The sequence below is a fragment of the Aristolochia californica genome, unplaced genomic scaffold, assembly GCF_029961685.1.
Source record: "Aristolochia californica isolate CCGP_79_NKW_82.1479 unplaced genomic scaffold, dmAriCali1.0.hap1 SCAF_10, whole genome shotgun sequence".
Classification (NCBI taxonomy): domain Eukaryota; kingdom Viridiplantae; phylum Streptophyta; class Magnoliopsida; order Piperales; family Aristolochiaceae; genus Aristolochia; species Aristolochia californica.
This window is the reverse complement of record NW_027181771.1, coordinates 29,410,867-29,432,263: the sequence shown is the minus strand read 5'-3', so window position 1 is coordinate 29,432,263 and position 21,397 is coordinate 29,410,867. Positions and strand designations below refer to the sequence as shown.

General features: G+C 37.3%; 2 protein-coding genes and 1 non-coding gene across 5 annotated transcripts; 1 reads left to right on the top strand and 2 right to left on the bottom strand.

Annotated features, from left to right (window-relative positions):
• Positions 1–3,991: 3,991 nt before the first annotated feature.
• On the bottom strand, positions 3,992–9,641 carry LOC137942242 (LIM domain-containing protein HDR3). Of its 2 annotated transcripts, none has more exons than XM_068787971.1 (12): positions 9,371–9,641; positions 8,370–8,527; positions 7,704–7,785; positions 7,449–7,563; positions 7,236–7,356; positions 7,006–7,089; positions 6,059–6,178; positions 5,725–5,937; positions 5,569–5,631; positions 5,335–5,450; positions 4,824–4,882; positions 3,992–4,613 (listed from the first exon to the last, which is right to left on the bottom strand). In XM_068787971.1, exons 1-12 carry the CDS (start codon positions 9,414–9,416, stop codon positions 4,273–4,275), a joined length of 1,518 nt encoding a protein of 505 aa, XP_068644072.1. In that variant the 5' UTR covers positions 9,417–9,641; the 3' UTR covers positions 3,992–4,272. The 2 variants fall into 2 exon arrangements, with proteins under 2 accessions (XP_068644072.1, XP_068644071.1); XM_068787970.1 differs by having other exon boundaries at positions 8,370–8,503; positions 9,371–9,501.
• A 5,733-nt stretch (positions 9,642–15,374) lies between these two features.
• On the top strand, positions 15,375–20,720 carry LOC137935282 (serine/threonine-protein phosphatase PP1-like). 2 transcript variants are annotated; one of them, XM_068779967.1, is made up of 4 exons: positions 15,375–16,058; positions 18,245–18,804; positions 19,047–19,269; positions 20,321–20,720. In XM_068779967.1, exons 1-3 carry the CDS (start codon positions 15,860–15,862, stop codon positions 19,233–19,235), a joined length of 948 nt encoding a protein of 315 aa, XP_068636068.1. In that variant the 5' UTR covers positions 15,375–15,859; the 3' UTR covers positions 19,236–19,269; positions 20,321–20,720. The 2 variants fall into 2 exon arrangements, with proteins under 2 accessions (XP_068636068.1, XP_068636066.1); XM_068779965.1 differs by having other exon boundaries at positions 15,376–16,058; positions 20,314–20,720.
• A 412-nt stretch (positions 20,721–21,132) lies between these two features.
• Positions 21,133–21,205, bottom strand: TRNAE-CUC (transfer RNA glutamic acid (anticodon CUC)). Its single transcript has one exon. It is a non-coding gene; the product is annotated as a tRNA-Glu (tRNA).
• Between the last annotated feature and the right edge of the window lie 192 nt (positions 21,206–21,397).

Below are 21,397 nucleotides of genomic sequence, written 5' to 3'. Positions count from 1 at the left end.
ACATCAATGACTCCCCAATACATCATATCTTCCAAAAAAAAACACCCTTTATAAATTTATAAGAACAAATTCATTCAAATGTTTGTTCCTTAATAGGGCTATTAATGGTGTATAAATGAAGAGGATTAAGCTATTCTATGTATCGCTCCTGTTGGATTTAGGTTCACATGATAAGGTCCTCGACCAAGGTGGTGTGATAGGAGAGGAAGAAGAAGAAGAAGAGAAGAAAGGAGAGGAAGAAAGAAGCAAAGAGAAAAAGAGAGATATGGAGAAAAAGAACTTGGGAGAAGAGAGAAAGGTTAGGGATGAATTTGAGAAAATAGGGGAGACTTAATGATTTATCCCGTGCCTTGAGCATCTATTTATAATTGTAGAAGGAAGTTCATAATAAGTACAATACCCTTAGGTATACAAGCTTTGTAAAAAAATGTAAGTGGACATACATCATCTTCCTTAATTACACCTATGTGTCATCCTTATGAAAAAGTCACTTAATTACCTCCTTTGCCATCTCTTTGCGTGGGAGAGGAATTTATATTTGTGCCACTTCGGGATGTCTTCCAACACTCCCCCTCAAGCTAGGGGAGAGAAAACATCGAAGATACCTACCTTGCCGCATATAGTGGTTAAAATCTTGAGTGTGACTAGTTTCGTAAGAATATCTACTATTTGCTCTTGTAATGAAACATGTCTGAGAGACAAGATACTAGCCTAAAATTTCTCCTGTATAAAGTATCAGTCTACCTCAATATGTTTTGTCCTCTTGTGGAAGATTGGATTTGAAGTGATATGAATAGTTGCCTAGTTATCGCAATATAATTCCATAAAAGCATTTCTTTTCAAGGAACGCCCAAACTGCTTCACGAGAAGGCCTCCATCAGTGTAGGCATTATTGCAAGTCTCGATGAAGTAGGTGATATGCTATTTGGGATTTCCATCATTGTTGAACTACTAAAATTTTAGTGGGTGGTACCTGAGCGGCATCATGAGTGCTTAGATGTGTCGATTTAGGGCCTTACATAGGTTCGAGATAATTGTCTACCGTCAACATGAGGACAACTTCGAACAACATTAGTGGAAATTTTATTAAGAGTTTCCATGGTAATGGATATGCCTTTAGCTTGTTGGAATCCTCCAAACATCTCATGATGGTTAAGAAGCGGACTAGTTGGAGTACTCATAGATGCCTAGTGCTTGCTTGCTGCATGAGAAGGTTCTCCTACACTTTTAGTGGGCTAGTGAGAGGGTTATGTGTTAGTGACGCTATCACTATGCTTGAGTAACTTTGTCACCCAATTGTCCTTCTGGAAAGAAGATAATGCTTTGGTTGTTGTATTTTCTCCTAAAAGAAGGTTGCATGTTGAGTGATTCTTCATCATCACAAGTGATTGGACCGATATGAACTATGAGAGAAGCACCAACAAGTGCCCCTTTTTAAGATAAAGAAACACTTAAATGTGTAGTAACTAACTTGAAGACATGTGGGTAGGCGACAATTGGATCATAGAGCCTCATACTTGAGTGAAGTGGCAGTAACTCCCTTTTACTTTGTCATAACTTATAGGTATCATTGAGTTGAGAATGAGAAAATGGAAAAGGAGATGAGAGGAAGAGATTGTCTCACCAAGTATGCAAAAATGTTGACGTACAAAGGGATTCGGTTGGCAAAACCGTACAATCATAAGTACAACAATAAGGAAACTGACAAAATTTTAGGTGATGTGAGGGCATGATAGCTAAAGATTCCACTAATTTGATTTCTACTTACAAACTTGATTTGAGCTTTGCTTGATCGGATTGATGTATAGTAATTCCTTTGGTTGCAATTTTTTAGCTAACTCCACGCAATGCTTGACAAGAAGATTTGATCCAACATTGTGTGTAGAAGCTCCAAGAATAGTAATTAAATAGCGACAAAGATGATTATTTGTTGTTACAATTTTGAAAAAGCTTTAGACTTAGAGATTTAAGGTGGCGGGAGCACAACTAGAAAGCTTTCTCCCAAAGTTCTCCTAAACACCTAAGGGTGTGACACCTCACCTTACCCATTTAAAATATGCAGTATCACATATCATCCATGTGCCAAACTCTTTTGCTTACGTGGTATTTAGATGGTGCTTAAGTAGCATTTAGATGATCTTTCTCCTTTGATTTGATCTTAATTGTGACGTATGCAATCGGCATGCAGCTTTGATCTTAGTAATTGATCTTGATTTTGACCAAAACTCTGATTTTAACTATTTGTATTGAATAAAGCTATGTGCTTTGGCCACTATAGTCTTGATCATTGATAGAGGGAGCTCCCCCTGGTGGGCAGACGAAAGAGGTGCCCGTCTCCCGTCCGTTTAGCTGCAAGGAATCGGCCCTACAAGCAGATGGAAAGGGGAAGGGCGGGACTCAGCCTCACTCCCTCGTAAGACCAGGGGAGATGGTTACAGGGCGGATTTATTAACCTTACTTTTTTCGTTTTTCTGGTAACGGTTAAATGTAGTAATGACTCAAGAGCTGCTCTTACTGACTCGCACTGGGCAAATATCCTTAGAAATTAGTACATGAACTGTGGGTCAATGAGATTCTCTCACCTTTGCAGCTGCCAGCTCGAAGCCTGATCACCCATTTAGATTCTGGGTTCCCTTCTGTAGGAAAATGATGCTGCAACATTCAACGATTGTGGTTGTGAGTTCTTCATATCTGATTCCTTAGTTTTAAGGCACAAGAATCCTGCGGATCACTGGTGCAAAACCAAAAAACTAACAATCTTGGCTAGAAGGATCAAACTTTCCTTCGCGTGGCTTCTAATGGAACTCTTGAACTGATTTTATCAGTAAGGGCATGCTCTGAATCAGAAGAGGGAGAAGCTTGAGATTTTAAGTGGGTATACTGTTTACAGAGATGTTCATATCGACGTCACATTGCACCCACCTGGGTGCAATACCTACAGAAGAGTTAAGTGCAGATGAAAACGAAGATGATATCACCTTCGACAAGGATCAAATTCTTCTCCTACTCAGGACCCACTATGTAAATATAGTGGCAAGGTACCTATGCTTGTCGGTAATGTTTGTTATTGATGCTTCTGTTGAAAGAAATCTTACCAGAATTCTGTCTCTGATATTGATATAAAAATGCCAACTGAATGTAAGACTGCCACTCTTTAATTTAATTGTTGTACATTAAATATTGTAGGGTAGCAAGATTATTCCTTTTGCTGGAATCAACATATAATAATGTTTGGGTGATGCTTATCTGATTATGCATTAAGATGCTAGAACAATGTTGGCCATTAACCGCACTTGCTAAAAGTGATTTTGATTAGTGAGAGGCCGAGAGCACTTTCCCTGAGCAGATATCACTGAAAATGCCTGGTACATGATTGAGTGTTCCTCCACCATTCATGGTTCCCCACCAATTTTTTTTTGTTATAAATAGATTAACCACTCTCAACCTCCTCTGCATCCAAAACAACCCGTCAAAATTTATTTTCTTTGCTCCTTATTTAGATGATTCCATGGAGTTCTTGGATTTCTGTGGTCACAGTGTTGGCCTTACTATCATCACCTATTACTGTCGCACGGCTGCAACCTCTATTTAATGTGAAGAGACTGGATGGTAAACTCACATTTTCTGCCATGGAACATAATCAGTCTCACCATCAAAGACAACTTCAGCAAGTTCCCTCTAGTAGTGGCAATGCCAGCAGTGACAACTCTATGTTGCAGCCAGATTATCATGGAGGAAGCACCACAGAAAGCCATCACGGGGTAGATCTACAAACATGGGACAGGCAGCACCCAAAGTCACCATCTAGGAGCTTATAGTGGTATGAGGATTCAAAATAGAGATGTCAGGAAATTATTTAGTTCCTGTTTGATATGTTTGATCAGCAGCAAAAAAAAAAAAAAAAAGTGTATGGCTACATACATAGCTAGGCTTCATGTAAACTGTAAAGGCTTGTAAGATCAGTTTGTTGGTACTGAAGGATACTGCATTTTGTATTGTCAAGTTTGCTCTTCTTACCAGATCATGAATGACTACCCTTTCACTACATAGTCCACAAACTCATGGGCAGGTGAAATTTACTTATTCAGTTTAACGTAAGTTATTACATTTAAATGATTCATAATTGGTACAACTGCCTGTCAAAAGAACCCAAAAAAATTAAGGGGGAGTTGATCTCCGAGCTTCCATTATCAGCTTGGCTCTATAGTCAATTCCAACCAGTCAGGCAGCAAAGATAATCTTCAAACCATAATATTGCTCCAATTTCAGCAATTACTCAGGAAAGCTCCCTGTCAGGCTGATATGGTCCAGGGTCCGACGCAGCCCATACTTATTAACAGCTGTCTGGGCAGCTCTAAAGCCTCCTCCATATGCAGGTGAAGAGTCATGGGCAATTTGATGCATGAAGAACTCCCCTAGCTTCTTTTCCATGTCAGATTTGCCTCCTGCTTTCTTATATGACGATGATGGATAAGGAGAGGATGATGATGATGAAGCAGCTGTTGAAGTGGAAGGAGTGCTTCTTGATCCAGGCATAACCTCAGACTCGAGCCACATATGAGATAATACCTGACAAATACCTTCCTCCACTTCGGGGCTAAGGTTACGGTAACCTGAAGAGGTAACAGACATAGCAACATGTCACAGTAGATTTGCTTGAAAGGCACGAAGATATGATCTGGTTAGTGCTTGCAAGTACTTGGTAAACAAAGAAAGTCTCCACACTAGACCTTTGAAAGATAAACTAGAAAGCTTGACTAGGAAATGAACATGCCAAGATCAGTCTGCAGTTCTGATATCAAAGACATCAATCAGGCACCTACCTTTGAGGCGTAAATAGCCATGCATCAACTCATGAGCAAGGATGGAACCAGTCAACAACCTGCATGCAATACAAAAAGATATTGAACATAGTGTTTCAAAAAGATATTCCTTTTTGGCCATTGCCTCAATTAGTCCGGAATTCAAATATTATCTTCTATAATTGACAAATTATTTATGTTTCTGACAATTATTATGTACTACAATTTATAATTTCTTTTCTTCTGGTAGGCAGCCAGTAAATTTGGTTTTATGATGGTCATTTAGAAACAAAAGCTAAAAAGTAATTTCCACTCACATGTAATTGTTAACTTTCTTAAACTGATTGGAAACTTAAAACTGTGAAAGTTTTGAGACGTTCTCTAGACATCAATTGTTCTTAAACTATATGATATGAAGATCGCTAAGGATCCCTTTTCTATCAATTGGTATCTGAAACACAAACTTGCAATCTCAAATAAGATCTTCAAAAAACGAAAAAGAGACAATCTCAATGTTTTTTGAAATTCTTACCTTGGTAGGCCATACAAAATGAGAATAGCTGTAACTTCACATTTTCGAGTCAATTTCTGTGGATGAGTTCTCATATCTAGGATTCGGTTTCCCCCGATTCTTGGTCTTCTTTGTATCTAAATATGCAAAGAGAAAGCAAAGGCAACAACAAACTACTTAAATGCCATTAGGCCCAATAGCAGCTTATTTTAAATGGATAAAGTTGGACTAAAAAACACAGAAAAAATGCCATACACTGCTAACTGTCTGTTCTTCTGAAAGACACAAGCCTCTTGTCTCTGGCATGTGATGGTGGCCCTGAAAAAAGAGAATAAAAGCCCAGTTTTAATTCAGAATGCTTCAGCTAGCACTGGTTATATTTAGCAAAAAGACTGCATATAAGCCTCTTACATCTTTCTCTCCCTCCAATGCTTCATTAAGGGCTTGTCTTTCAACCAGAAGCATGGGAATTTGTTGATCAATTTTCATGTTCATCCCTTCATAATAGTCTCTAATGGAATGGTAAAGGGGTTGGCAGTCACCAGTGTCCATGATGGCAGAATCCAAACATTCCAGGCATAGACTTCTTCCATCTCCTAATGAAATATATCTTGTTTTCCTTGACTTTTAACATTAAACAAATAAAAAAAGAGAAAACGGATTTAAAAATGCATTACGTATAAGAGCCAAAAAAAAAAAAAAAAAAACAAGAACTTGAGACAAAACAACTGAAGGAACTGTGCACCTCCATCCGTTCACAGCTACAGCAACGGGGTGTATAGTCACGCTCATGTGCAGGACAGTACTTCTGTCCCCAAAAAGGATGAGCTCTGTACTCAATAAGTCCAGCTCTGTTTGTTGGGATCTGGGAAGGATGAAGTAGATAAAATTGTAATTAAGCCATTCCTATTCCTTATTCAATCATCAAAGTTAAAATGGAAACATTCTGACACTTTGGGGAAGCTTGACATAAAGTTATTTAACAAATGCAGGCCAAAAAAATAGTCCTACTAGATATCAAAAGCAGTATTGACACATCTACCTGTCTTTTTTTTAAAAAAAGATGTATATATTAACAAAAAAACAAAGAATTACAGATTGACACATCTACCTGTCCTTTGTGAAGAATTGGAGAATGTTGCCAGGGTAATCAGTTCAAGGACAACATATTAGTGGAAGACTACACTGTCACTGTCGCTCCAGTGTTGTCAGTAAGCTTCTCAGTGAGTATTCATGCTTGGGGAATGAAATGGAATAGAAGCTTATGTCCTGAACTAATTACTTTCTTGTATAATTTTGGATATTGAAATGGCAGAAGACAGTAGTCGTGCATGACACAGTATTAAATTAACACAAGATTTTGAGATGTAAAATATCTTTAAGATATTTACTCCATAGGGATGAGCGTGACTGGGAGGTACTGCTATGATATTGTTCTAGAGGATGGGGATAAGGAAAAAGTATGTGTTTGGTCTTAGTAGACTATAAGTCAGGACAGGTTTGGCTTTTGGGGAGGATCTTCAATTCTTTGAGCAGTCCTTTATAGGCTATAGAGTGCGTCCCTGCAGTGCCTCCTAGACTCTTCTGCTTCTAACATCATTTGAACTAAAGAAACTTCTGCAAATAGCATGACTCGAGTTTGATGATAACATGATAGAACTCAACTGAAGTAACGAGGGCATGTGCTCTTACAAATTGATGGCAGACATCACATTTAGGATGGTGCAATTCTTTGTAGCAGGACTTGTGGTAGATATCAGCTCCTGACAATGAAAACTTCAACCAGGGTAGGTACAAGTTAGAGGCTATCAATGAAAGCAAGAACTCTCATTCTACATGCATGACAAAGAAGGGATGGTGTAGAATGATTAAGATTTGTTTTAGATAAACACTAGAGCCTATAACATATTCAGCTATTATACCTCAGATTCAGATATCGGGAAACCACAAGAGTGGCATCGGAAACAATGAGGGTGCCAAAAGGCTCCCATGCAACTTAAATAGTGGCCATAACCTATTTCACGATTGCAACCTCCACATACTCTGCATTACACATTTAAATGTGAGTCATCAGAGCAAATGGTTGAGTTGATGTGAGTGACGATGTTAAGAAAAGGTAATACTCAGAAACAAACCTAAATCCTCTGGGAAAAAATTGTCCAGGAAGATAGGGACGGGGAACAGGATTGTGCAAGCTGTCGTGTAGAGCTCTTGCAAGCTCTTCATCACTGTCCTGGTGTCTCTTGGATCCTGATGCAATTCCAAATAGCCCATATTAACCATTAAAAGAAAATGTCTATACATTCCAAGATGTCACCATACAGGCAAGATATAATCATGCAATGTGCTTCAACAAGCGAAATTTTCAAATAGCCAATACATCGTCTTACCATGTGGTTTCCTTACATCTTCAGCCAGGGAGAGTGCAATAGCATGATCGATATCATTATTTCCTGCTTTAGACCGATCGTCCTGATAGTGTAAAGATCATTTTTTTTAAAACGATTGATAGTGTAAAGATCATGAAACAATGGAAACAGACATAATTAGATAAAAAATACCGGCAACAGTGAATACTTCATTAGATATAAAATAGATTACTATCAGTATTTTGGATGAATGGATTATATATCTCAAATTCAGAGCCAACAAAATTTAAAAAAATTAAATCCTAACATCAAGGGAGAAATTCTAATTACTAGACTCCAGTAAGCCCTGAAGCAATTATGTTTATGGATGATTGGCAGATCTCTTGATATTGTATCTAAGCAGTGTTCGTAGATAAATTCATCTCATTTTGTTGAACTTGACCAGAAATTACTATTTCATAATCACAACGAGTTAAAAGAACTGCATATATGGAAAGTGTCAGTCACTGTACAATGCGTGAATATCTTCCTATTGTGCTGTAACGCTTATCTCTCTGCAATGCTTTTTCATCAGTAAACACAATTTCGGTTTTGCTTTCAAGATACAGGCTGCCGAGATTAAAAACATAAACAAGAAAAACCAACGAATGGAATTAATGACACCATGAAAAGGTATGAAATGCTCACCAGGGGTCGACTTGGTGCATGCCAAGCCATGTTTTCTCCCCCAATTACCTGTGGATATCGTCCATTCGATGCACCCCGACTTGATCCCCCCTTGAAGATCTTACTAAGCCACTTCATAAATTTAGATTTTTTATCTGCATATGATGGAAGGAAGTGTCCTGAATGTACAAGCAAGAAAAGGCAATCAACACAATTCACTAAGAAAGACTTAGGCGCCATTGGAATCGAAGGAGCTTATTGAGTCCTTTGTTTTCAATTTGTTTGAGAAGGTAAAGATGGCGCTGAACAAGACACCTTAAAACGATTTTCACGACAAAAACATGTTCAGTTGAATTCAACAAAGTAATCAGAAGCCTTCGACAGTACTAATAAATCCGGGCGTTGAAAAGGATAAACGAATTATATATCTGTTGCTATTGTAGGAACCGTTAAGAACAAAAACATCATCCAATTCAAGCATCAAAGTAAAGAAAACAAAAAATTTGGGGGAAACAAAACAAGATATCCTAGTTTGAAAGGAGAAAAAACTAAAATCCTGCACTCAGATACCTTATATGTAGTCCTTAAGTAACTCGAAGTGACCAATGGACTGCGATAGATAAAACAACATACATCTTTAAGTATATCGAACTCTCAGAAGGTAGAAAAACAGAGACAAGAAGCATACCAACCAGCAAGCAGCAATCAGTCATGTGTTCAAACAATTCAGACACCGAAAAAAAGTAAAAACAAAGAAAGAAAATGAACACAACCAACACAAGTGAGAAGCAATCAAATTTATATATAAAAAAAAAAAAAAATCTAACACCCCTAATATTCAATAAAACGAAGAAACTAAATTCTCGAACGTTGAAATTAAATTCGCAGAAAAAAGAAAAACACAAGAGTGGATTTTTCTTTAATTTTAAAAAGAAATGAAAATTCAAGAGAGACACATACGCCTTGGCGCCGCAAGCTCGTGAGAAGAAACAAAAAAAAGGAACGAAGAAATAAAGGATTACCGTAAACGCATTGATGGGAGAGATGGTTCACGTCAGAGGAAGCCATGGACGACGACGAAGCGTACCGATTCCGTAAGAAAAATCTGCTTTCGATGGAACGAAAAGAAGGGCTAAAGGAAAAAGAGAGACGAAAAGAGTGGAACCGAAGAAGGCATTGAAACAGGGGGCTGCGGCGAGCATCATAAAAAGCTACGGAAAAGAAGCAGAGAATATGTGAGGGGAGAGGGAAAAGAAAGAGAGAGATTCCTACCTTCAAAGCAGTGGCAGGAGAGAGAGAGACAGATAGATAGGTGTTCGTAAATTCCAAACGCGGGAGCCCCGTCTAAAGTTTAAACCCTTCTCTCTCTCTCTAATTTATATTAAATTGGGCCGGCCCGAAATGGGCCCACTATTCCCGAGCAGGAAGAAGGAAAGCCACCGAAAGTTGAAACTCAGAAAGGTCGCCGGAGGTTCTTCTGACGTAAGAAGAAACCATCTGGACCGTACAAGTGTAAGAGAAGAATCTGGGACAGTTGTTAAAAAGAAGGGTTAAATTATAAACGCTGCTAAATAATTTTACCAGTCTTATTCCGTCCAGGCAGGCAGGCAGGCAGGCAGCAGCACATGCAGGATTGCCATAAAAAATGCTCTCTTTTGGCCCTGAAGTCTGAAATTTAAGGCTCCATCATCTAAGCGTCACGGCCACGACATTCAGATACATAGCTGTCGTGGTATCATCGAGTCCAGCCAAACTCAAACCTGTAATCGGAGCTCTCTCCACCTCGGCGACCAACTTAATACACCCGCCTTTCGGGAATATGCAGAGCGATCTCTGGACAAGGAAAGCTCTAGAAAATCTTCTCAGTGAGCTTACAGTGCCCACACGGCTGAATTTCCGACTGCAACTACCAACATGAATGAAAACTTTGCTTCAGGCTTTCAGGGTTCCAAACAACCATTTGCAAAGCTCCTATTTTGTAAAAAGATGAACAACCGAAGAACTTCGTAACTGTTGTAACCACAGAGAATTGCGGAAGCTTGAATATTGGCAGTGGCTCTCCTCTGTCATCTCTGTGAACCAATTTTTTTTTTTTTTTTCCAGATTGGATTAGCTTCTTCTACCTGCGATGGTAATTAAGAGACAGAAGGCCGGCCATGGGAGCTGCGAGCTGCGCAACAGTTGAGGTAGGTGGGTCATCGTTTGATATTGATAAAAAAAAAAAAAAAAAGTAAGAAAACACTGCAATTCGAACTTCTAATAGGAATAATTGATTTACAATTTACAAGTAATAATAATTTTACAAAATTAATGTTAATTAATATATGATATTGATTTTAATTTAAGTATCTTATAACAATTGCCATTTGTATATTTAAATTAAATATTAACCTGAGTTTTAATTTAAAACATTTAACTTTCTACATATAGGGTTTGTAATGTACCCACCCTTGTGTCAAAGACACTATTAAGTGAAAAAAATCATGTTAGTAGTGAACTTATTCTCATTCAAATAGGGCTAAGGATCCCGATACAAGAAGAGTAGTATAAGTTATCATGTGTATTCTAGATTTCATTTATCCTCCGATGAGTAAAAAGAAACAAACTATATTGTTGGCGGTGGTTTCGAAGGTCATCCAAAAAGAATCATCCGCTTTCCTCGCGCGACGAGCGTTGCTTCTTCCCCCCACCCGAAAAGAAAAAATTAACCTCATTCGCTATTCTCCTCTCCCTCTCCCTCGGCCTTCTCGACGATTTTTTTCGCCCCATTTCTTCCTCTCGTCTTCGCTCTCTCTACTTTCTCTTGTTTTCGCTCTCTACTTTCTCCGTTCGCCCCAACTTCATTCATCCCGTCTCTCTCGTTGTGCAATACCTAGGGTTTCTAGCATCGGCATCAGCGATTCGCAGGATTTTAGGGTTCTTACCGAGTCTATGATGCTTCGGATATTGGATTGGGACAGGAACCTCGTCAGCGTAGAGCAATAGAGGGACATTTGTTGCCATGAGGTCTATCTTCACCCGTAATAGAATTTCGCGGTGGTTTCGAAGGTCTCGGAGCCGCCTGGGAAACCCAAAATCAAAGGTCTCTTTTGCAGCAGGGCTCTTCGACGACGACGACTTATTATTTTTTATTTTTTTCACTTTTTAAAATTTTATTCTAATAACACGTAATTAGTATATTAATTTATAATAAACTTTAATCATGAATTAGTTTAATTATAATAAACTTTAAACCACTGGATTTACATTTTGTGTTAATATATTATTAATTAATAATACATAAATAAATATATTATGTTATTGATAAATTAATATATTTATTTATTTATTATGTATTTTTTATTTTGTATTAAAATAGTGAGTTTTAATGTTAAAAAAATATATGTCATTACAAAATAATTTATTTATTTATTATATTCATTTATGTTATTTTTAAAAAAAATTATTTATTTTAAATAATCTATTCTAGTCACACATAATTAGTATATTAATTTATAATAAAATTTAACCATTAATTGGTTTAATTATACAATTGCTATAATTAATTAAACCATTAGGTTTATTTATTATATTCTCTTATGTTATTTTTATTTTATTTTTTAATTTTATATAATTTATTTTAGTCACACGTAATTATTGTTTTAATTTATAATAAACCATAATCATTAAGTAATATAATATAATTTTTCATTAATTAGGATATTAATATATTGTGGACTACACGTTAAATCACTTACAAGTGTAGTGATCACGTTTATTTTGGTTAATTGTATGTTTAGGTATATGTTCTATTTAGTATATTATAAAAGGTTACTAATTCTCTTCTTTTTATCATACTTTTCATTTGGGGGCACTAACACTGAAATTTGTTTTCCAGCCACTTGAACTCGTCTATACTAACACCCAAAGATGAGTTGAAGTTGAATCAATTTATTTTACTTCAATTCAATTTTTCACTTCAATTCAAGTTCAATGTGGACTAACCCCCTCACCCCCGTAGTAGATGGTGATGTTATCTGCAAAGGCTTACTTCCAATGTAGTAGCCTACTATCAATGAGAACATTAGATCTCGGATTGTCATGACATTTGGGTCATTCAGTTTCTTACTCCCCTAAAGTTCCTCATTGATTTGAGACATTGTTAGACCTAATGAATTGTTTGAAAAGTTGTCTAGATGTAAAAACTAGTCCCTATTCTCCTTTCCTAGTAAGGGATTTATTCTTTTGGTTGTAATAGATATAGATTGAAGAGGAAAATCTGAATCAATTGTTGATTTTCTAGAGTGATTAGAGTGATCTATCCACATTTGAGAATAAAAGTGTTGCATTGCTAAATCACTCACTGCGTAGGGTTGAGACGTGTAGAATGCTTGTATTTTACGAAATTCCATCATCCTTCTCAATTTTAGTAATTCATCCAATAGTTCTGGTACTATGAGTCTTCCGGGATTAAGTCTTTTGGGGCGGGGTGGTGTAGTTTCAATACAGTTTTCTAAGCTTTAAAACTTTACACAAACACATATATTATATCCAACTTTTTATAGTGTTTCACAATTACTATTTCAGATTATTACTCCACTCCTATGGAACTCTTGCCTCGAAATTAAAAGATCTATTATAAAAGCCAAACGACATCTACAACTTAGAGCCACATACATTCAATTTTAGCCCTTGTCCTAGCACTTTGGAACTTATGGTCAACAACTTTAGTTTTGCTTCATTCCGATCAAGATACACTTAATTTGACTTAGACACTATGATTTACACTTTTGATCAATGCACTCAAATAACTTGTTCAGACATTTGTTACATCCAAAAGTTAAAATTCTAGAAGAAGAAGAAAGGGAGGATTGCTATTAATGTTCCATAGCATATGCACATAAAATCACATAGCATGACCAAAAAGAAGAAAAACCCAACACTCACTTATCATCCATGTACTCTTTATTTGTGGGCAATATCATGCAGTAGTAAACTAGGGTGCTCTCTAATTTATCCAAGGAACAGAATAGAAGGCAAGAAAAAGATGATCTAGACATCATGGAACCACACATTTGTTCTCATTCACCTCCTCCACATTGTGATAGAAGCAAGAATCAGAATAGAAAAAGCAAAGGAAATATTCTAGGGTGAAAATGAAAGATGGAGCTTACAGAGGTTACTTCATTGGGAATGCACTCCTAAGGTTCTTGTACAATATATTTGAATAGTACCCTCCAATCATAATGGAAAGTAGGCTTTGTTTTGTAAATATTGGCAGTTCGAATTTCGGTAAAATCGATATTGAGTATTGTGTCAATCTAAACTAGTAGCATTAAGAGAAGGAGAATGTGGAGATTTCATTCCAAAGTAATCTTTGGTGACCACAGCAACCTCTCAAGAATCGACCTTCCTCCTTTAAAGTCACCATAAATATCTCTACTGTTTGCCTGGTTTAAGACCCAGGCTTGGTGGAGGAATTCTTCCATGGTGCTATCACAAGTTCTGGTCAGGGATGGGTAATCTGCATCCTGAGGTTTGGATTACCAAAATTCTCAACCCTCAGGAAGCAGGTTACCTCTTCCTTTCCAGCAATGAAGATCACTGAAGATTTTAGATTAGAGTATTTAAAGGCAAGCAGTCTCCATTTTTATTCATTCACTTTTGTCTTTCTTCAACTATAACCTGTGGGAAGTTTCGAAAGCCCTTCACTCTAATGATTTTGTATTCTTTTTGTTAAGTCGGCATGCTTAGAATAAGATAAAGATACATGATCATCCAATTACCCGTTCATAGGTTGACTAAAAGCAATGATTTAGTCTCATCTACATATAAGATGCTTTCCATGTTCTTTCTTGCTTTAATTTACGTGTTCACTTGATTCTGCAAAATATTTTTCTAACATTCTTATAAATCCAGAGCAGATTTCAAAATGGCCTGAGCATCTGAAAATTTTTAATGGCTTGAATGGAGTATTTATGTTTCTGCTGGTTCTGAGAGGCTCTTTGATCTTAGAGACCTCCAAATGAATTGAAACCTTGATCTTAGAGCAGATTTTCATGGATGATCGCAGCATCTCTGTCAGCTTGAAGCCATGGAACAAACCAGATTCATGATCTTCAAGCAGATCGATTTTAATTCGTTAAGCAACATGGTATTTACTTATTTGTTCCTTTTCTGCTTGTTTCTCTCTCTTTGGTTGTGAAAATCAAACAAACTCTCAACAACCACTTTACCTGTTTAATGTGTCAAGTGATGGATTTGCAGTCTGAGACTTGATGGAGATGGAGAGCTCGGTAGGCCTGCATTGTCTCCGGCATATCTGCTTCACGTACTACCGCCTTCCCTTCCAAGTTCCAACATATCTGTCAGGCCTCTGCAAATTTTAGCAAATCTTTCTGGGACGTCTATTAAGATTCAAGAAACCCAGTGTCTTCTTGTTACAGTAGCAGAATAACGTTGTTTCAGTGCGAGTACAGAGTGATCAATCATGGAACGAGTGAGTAGAAATGGGAGATGGGAAGATGCATAAAAATGAAAGGATCATAACGCTTGAGGTGACATGAAAAAACAATCTAGTTTGTTTTGTAGCTAAATGCTGAATGGAAGTGGTCCATGCATGTCCACGAATGAAATGGCAGAAAAACTAATTAGATACTTTCATCAGAATACCATTTCTTCTCTTTGGAAGATTGAAGATGGTAAAAAGAAGGAAATCAGAAAGCAGTCGCCATTAAAATGTTCCCATCCGCAGCTTAATTTTTTTTTCTAAATCGCGTCTTTAAAAAATCCGAAAATTCTCCCTGGAGCAAGCAATCCAGTCTTTTAGAACTGACGTCTCAACAAGAGTAATGGTGAAAGAAATGAGATGGGAAAAAAAACAGAAGAAAAGCTGTAGCAGTCAAAAAAATTGGCAAGCCGTCGAGGCGAGTCAGTCCAGAGCAGCGACCTTGAAGTCATCCCGTCGCCACGAAATAAAAGCTACAAAAACATCGACAATGGAGTGCAAGAAACGTAGAGCGTCTTCGACTAAAGTTCGAGAGAGGAACCCTGCAATTTTTTATTCACTTTGTTAACCGTATGGAATGAGCAGGAGTAGCTATATTCCTACAGTTTGACCTCTCTTCTCTCCAAAATTGCAGTTTTACCCTCTTCATGAGTCTTTGTAGTGGCAATTTAGAAATTATCGTGTCTTAGCAGTCTAGTCTCGAACTGAAGAAATGAGATTAACTTAAAAAACTAGATTGGCATCTCCGCCTGCATCGGAGTCGCAGTCCCGTCTTTCCTCCGTTTTACGCACGAATTCTCAAACGGAAGAAAGAAAAAAAAGCGATTGCTGAAGCAAGAGGGAAAAGCAGGCGAGCAGGATTGAAACGGATGAAGAGAGAGAAATAGTGAGAAGTAAAAGGGGAAAAAAAAGGAGGTTTTTTTTTGTTTTCGTTTTTTTCTTCTTTTCTCTTCTGTTAGGGTTTGGTTCGTTATTGCGTTGGTGAATTAAGGTGAACTCGGAGTCGGGAACGAGATCGGGATCGATGGCCTTGCAAGGGCAGGGAATGGACCCTGCCGTTTTGGATGATATCATAAATCGACTTTTGGATGTTCGATCGGCCAGGCCGGGGAAGCAAGTCCAGCTCTCTGAGTCCGAGATTCGACAGCTTTGCGTTGTTTCTAGGGAGATCTTTCTTCAACAGCCCAACCTGTTGGAACTAGAAGCACCGATCAAGATCTGCGGTATGTTTCTGTTAAATATGGATAAACTGCTATTTGCTACTCATTGTGGCCTGAATTTTTTTGGTTTGGGTGAAGCCCGATTGTTTTCTTGAGTCTGCTGTCTTTTGGGGCGAATGTTTTTGTCATAACGCTCTACGACTTTTAGAAACAAGAAATCGGAGCTAGGAGAAATTTTATGCCTTTGCCTGAAAATTAAACGTTTTATGTTTCATTTAGGTTTGCTGAGTTGTTGCTTTACTGTAATAATCAGCATGGTTAGTTTTCTTCTTGTTTCTCCTCATGTTTTTATCAGAGGTAGTGATTTTAAATTGTTCGTGGTCGTATCAGGATCTTAAGTTGTGTGGATGGGTAATGGCAAATCAGTCTGCTTGCACTTCATGCTTCAAGTGTTGTGAAAATAGACTACTAATATCGTGTAAGCTGTTGCTAGATCATCTTAAACCGGAGCGGGCCAGAACGTGGTTCTACAGAAGGAAATCACTCTTATCGTAGATCTGAATTTCTTTTGTTCAAAAGAAAAAGAATTAAAAAAAAAAGGACTAAGAACACTTGTAAGGCCCCCTCCGGTGCTGCACAAGTTAGCTTGTAGTCTTTTTGTTGGCAGTTTGTTCAGTTTCTTTGAACATCACCACTAGTTGGGGGAGCATTTGCTTTTATGTTTTTTTTTTTTTTTTTTTTAGACTGTAATAACTCTTATTCGTCTGAACACTGAAAGGAAGACAATCGATTATATGAACCTTAAAATCCGAAATGTCGGTTTTTTACAACATGGAATGTGATACTTTACAAGTAAAAAGAAAAGGATGTGATGGTGTTGAATCAAATTTGTTAGAGCAAGGTTGTCTGCATCTTTGCCTTTTTAACTGGAAGCAATTTTAAGCAAATCATAAGGAATGCACCTTGTTCTGAGAAAATACTTTCAAATCAGTAGATGGAATGGTTCCAAATTAAGTTTTCAATATTGTAAAAATATTCTCAAAAGATAATTTTGTGAAAACTGTAAAATGTTATATAGAATTGTCAAAATAAGGCATGCACTCTTAAAGCTCCATTGTGTGTTCCCTAATGTGGCAGACATACTCTCCTTTAATGTGTTTTACGTCTTTTCTTTTGCTAAATTTGACATTATTATGGTTTCTTAACTCGCTTCTGCATTCTTAATTAGCAAATTCTCCAGTACTTTCAGAGACTTTTGTTATACTCCTGTTCATGAGAGTGGTAAAGACTGTCCACTGTATGTACATGATGGCATATGAATAAGGAATTTCATCTATGAAATGATACATGCAAACAAACTGTGCAAAAGAATTGAATAAAGAACATGTGCAATCATGTGTGCCACTCCTACAAATTGATGGGATTATCAAATTGGGCCATTTTTGGTCCACTATAACTGAGAACTAATACCTTATGAAGCATTTCTTAAGCACCTGACAAATGTTGATAGTTAGTGAACTGTTTAGAGTTTTTGTTTTAATTGTGACTTTATTAATGAAACATAAGAGCTGCAAGAAACACGAAAGGCAAAATGACGAAGGAGGAAGTCAAAACAGCCCGCTCCTAAGTTTTGAATATGGCGGACCTGTGTTTTCAATCATCCTTAAGTTTCTTCATTGTTTTTAAGCCATGAGATCTATTCCATGGTTTAAACCTTACCTTAGTCTCACTAATTAGAACTGTTTTTCAAATGGCCATTTCGTATTTATGGACTATCATTTTGCAGTTCCTTGGGTTCATGGGTCTAGGGCCTGGTCTTTTTTGAGAAAGAGGGCCTGGTCTTCAAGCAGGTCTATTTTTCTATTTTGGAATATCTTATATAAATAAGCACGTTGAGGCTGTTTACAGGGGGCCTCTAGTTAGTTTTCTCTTTCCTTTTTCTTCTCTTATGATTTTTTTACTTTGGCTGAACAGCCACTTGTGGGAAGGGGGAGTTTAAGTTTGAGGTGTTGGGTTAAGCATCACTATGGAATGGATTGTAGCATGTGTGTGTGTGTAATTACTATTCAATAAAAAAAATTAATTTGGATTTTTAAATGACAGATATTTTGCAAATTGAAATATACTACTCAGTCTTTGTTCTCCTGGACATATACATGTTTGAAGGAACATGTGAACTTTCTTCTTCATATCTTGTAACCTTCAGATAACATTTTCTAACTTTCCTTTCTCTCTTATATGATCTTTAGGTGACATACATGGGCAATATGGTGATCTTTTGAGACTTTTTGAGTATGGTGGTCTGCCTCCCCAAGCCAACTACCTATTTCTAGGGGATTACGTTGATAGAGGAATGCAGAGCTTGGAAACAATATGCCTTCTCCTTGCATATAAAATCAAATACCCAGAGAACTTTTTTCTTCTGAGAGGGAATCACGAATGTGCTTCTATAAATAGAATATATGGTTTTTATGATGAATGTAAACGCCGGTTCAATGTGAGACTTTGGAAAGTCTTCACTGATTGTTTTAACTGCCTCCCTGTGGCAGCTCTGATAGATGACAAAATATTATGCATGCATGGTGGTCTATCTCCTGATCTTACCAAGTTGGATCAAATTAAAAACATTACTCGCCCAACTGATGTCCCTGAGACGGGCCTGCTTTGTGACTTACTTTGGTCAGATCCTGGTAGAGATGTTCAGGGTTGGGGAATGAATGATCGAGGAGTATCATACACGTTTGGTGCTGATAAGGTTGCAGAATTCTTGACCAAACATGATCTTGATCTTGTCTGCCGTGCCCATCAGGTTATTGTTAACTTTCCAATTTCTTAGCACTGTCGGGACATTGACTTGGCTGTTTGTTTTTCTTTTAGCACTGTTTCTTATTGTATATATATTGAAATAAGAAAGCTGGATTAATGGGGTGACAGTATCCGACATAGTATGTAGCTAACCGGACTAAGTAATCAATTAAAGAGTATCCTTCCACTCCTGCCCTAGATCTTATTGGTGAGTAAGTTTTGATTAGAAATTTATTGTTAATGCAGGTTGTGGAGGATGGTTACGAGTTCTTTGCTGACAGGCAATTGGTTACAATATTCTCAGCCCCCAATTATTGTGGTGAATTTGATAATGCGGGTGCAGTGATGAGTGTTGATGAAAACTTGATGTGCTCTTTCCAAATCCTTAAGCCAGCAGAAAAGAAACCGAAGTACCTTATGTCAACAAAAATATGAAGTCAAAGCCTGGTTATTGCCGTGTGGTTGTATGGTTAGTTCCACCATCCTTTCATTATTATGTACAATAATTTTTGGTTGCTGCTTCATTATTCATTCAGTGATATGCTTTGACAATTATTCTTAGTAGCAATTGCATTTAGAGTCATCGTTCCAAAGAAAAGGTTTTGTTTAGATTTAGTGATCACTGTTAGCTTATGGCAATTAGATTTAGTGATCATTCTTAGATATGGCATTTCTAAGTACACGGTGCCTGATGCATTTCTGGCATCTTATGTGGAACTTGTGGGTTTTCTTGGTGTTGATTAATTTGTTTGTTTATGTAAGATGTCTCATAAGCCATCACCATTTTTTTGTGAAATGTAGTTGGTATGCTTTCAAGCTCTCTGATTCTGAATTGAGCATTGTCGGTTTGGTATGGACAGACTCTGTTAAGCCATGTACTTCCCCTAATACTGTAGCCATCTACTGTTTGTGGTAGTTCCTATTCATGACTTGTTCATGGCATCTTCTACATCTTATTTGCTATAACTGATAAAGCTGGTGGTGTGCCCCTAGAATTTCCATCTTATAAGGTTCTTTTGGCCCCTACATGTTTATTGGTATTTTTTAATTGTACTACCATTGTTCATGAATGTTTGAGTGTGGAGAGCTAGACCTTCCTGTTGTCTGTAACTGCGGCATAATATTAGAATGGGGGACTTCCGTCTCAAAGTAGAGAAATTCTTACTTGATGCGCCTTCTGCTAGCTAACACCCCTTCAAACATCCACTCTATATAACAGTGAGAAAACTTGGCAGATGATGTAGAATCGAGTTAGCTCAGGCTATCTGTAATGGGATGACAAATTGGAATGGTTTCACCACAAGTTAAATAGCCTTTCCCATGATGAGTAGATCATGTCTTCTTGAAATGTTTTCTGCCAATCAGGGTTGGATACTAACAGTCTACTTCTCACTGGTTTTTATGATTCTATGGAATTTCTTCGCCCAGTTCTGCTCTCATTTTTTTTATTTATCTTTTTTTTTTTTAGCTTGATTGCGATTGAAATTATGCACCCTCATCCGATCTTTTGCAGCGAGCAGTGCCCGTGTAGGAGCTTTTTTCCTGAAATGTCTTTTAGGCGGCTGAACTAGCTGTCATCGTCTTCAAATCCGTGGGAACAACTGAATTATTCTGTCAGAAGTATATCGTAAAGTATTTAATGAGAGTTCCCAGCAGGAAAAAAGGGGTGTGTTCTAGAGGCTACTGTGATTTTTGAATTAGGGAAAATTTGTCTTTGTTCCCAATTTGTATGATTGGAACAAGGGTAATCATGTATATACTTTATCAGTGATTCTCGCGTCCAATTCTTCTAAATTCTTAGGCTACCGTCACGTCTCTCTCCGTGCATGAAAAGATTCTTTTAAAGGCAAAGGCATCGAACGATTCCCTCATCCAATTCTTCTATATATAGATTGGAATAGATTTTTCTTTTGTCATTTATCCTTTCACCCTACTTTCAAACTTCATCTTTTGAAATTTTAATTATTAAGTAGTCAATTAGAAATATGTCCTATTTCATATGTCATTGCAATTGTTTTTAATGTTGATTAAACTGGCTATGGCTATGTTACACCCACCTCTTTCACTTCTCACCAAATCTGAGTGAAATCAGATTATAAGTATAATATAAGCCCGTTACGTAGATGCAAGTTCCTCAGACTTGTTTTAAGTGGGCATGGTTAGAATGGAAGTGGTTTCTGTTTCCAAATCTTGCCTCCACAGGTTGAGAAATAGGAAGCTCACAATTTTAGCTGTGGAAGGTCGTGTTCGAAACATTCATGGCGCCATGATTGAATAGTTTCTAACACAGACAGTAATCAAGAACCAAGAAGAGGAAAAAAATTAAAAACAATTCCGTTGCCGGGACTTGAACCCGGGTCTCTCGGGTGAGAGCCGAGTATCCTGACCAACTAGACTACAACGGATTTACTACCAGTCCGAGACATGTATAATTTTAACAAAAGATAAAGGTTGTTGTGAAACTAATCGTTTTATTATATAATTGTATTGCCTTTGTTAGTCCATTTGGTTTCGATTATAAGATGTTATTCAAGAAATACGAGATTCAGCCACTCATCCCTTTTCTTTGCTTGTAAAAAACAGAGAGAGGCAAGGTA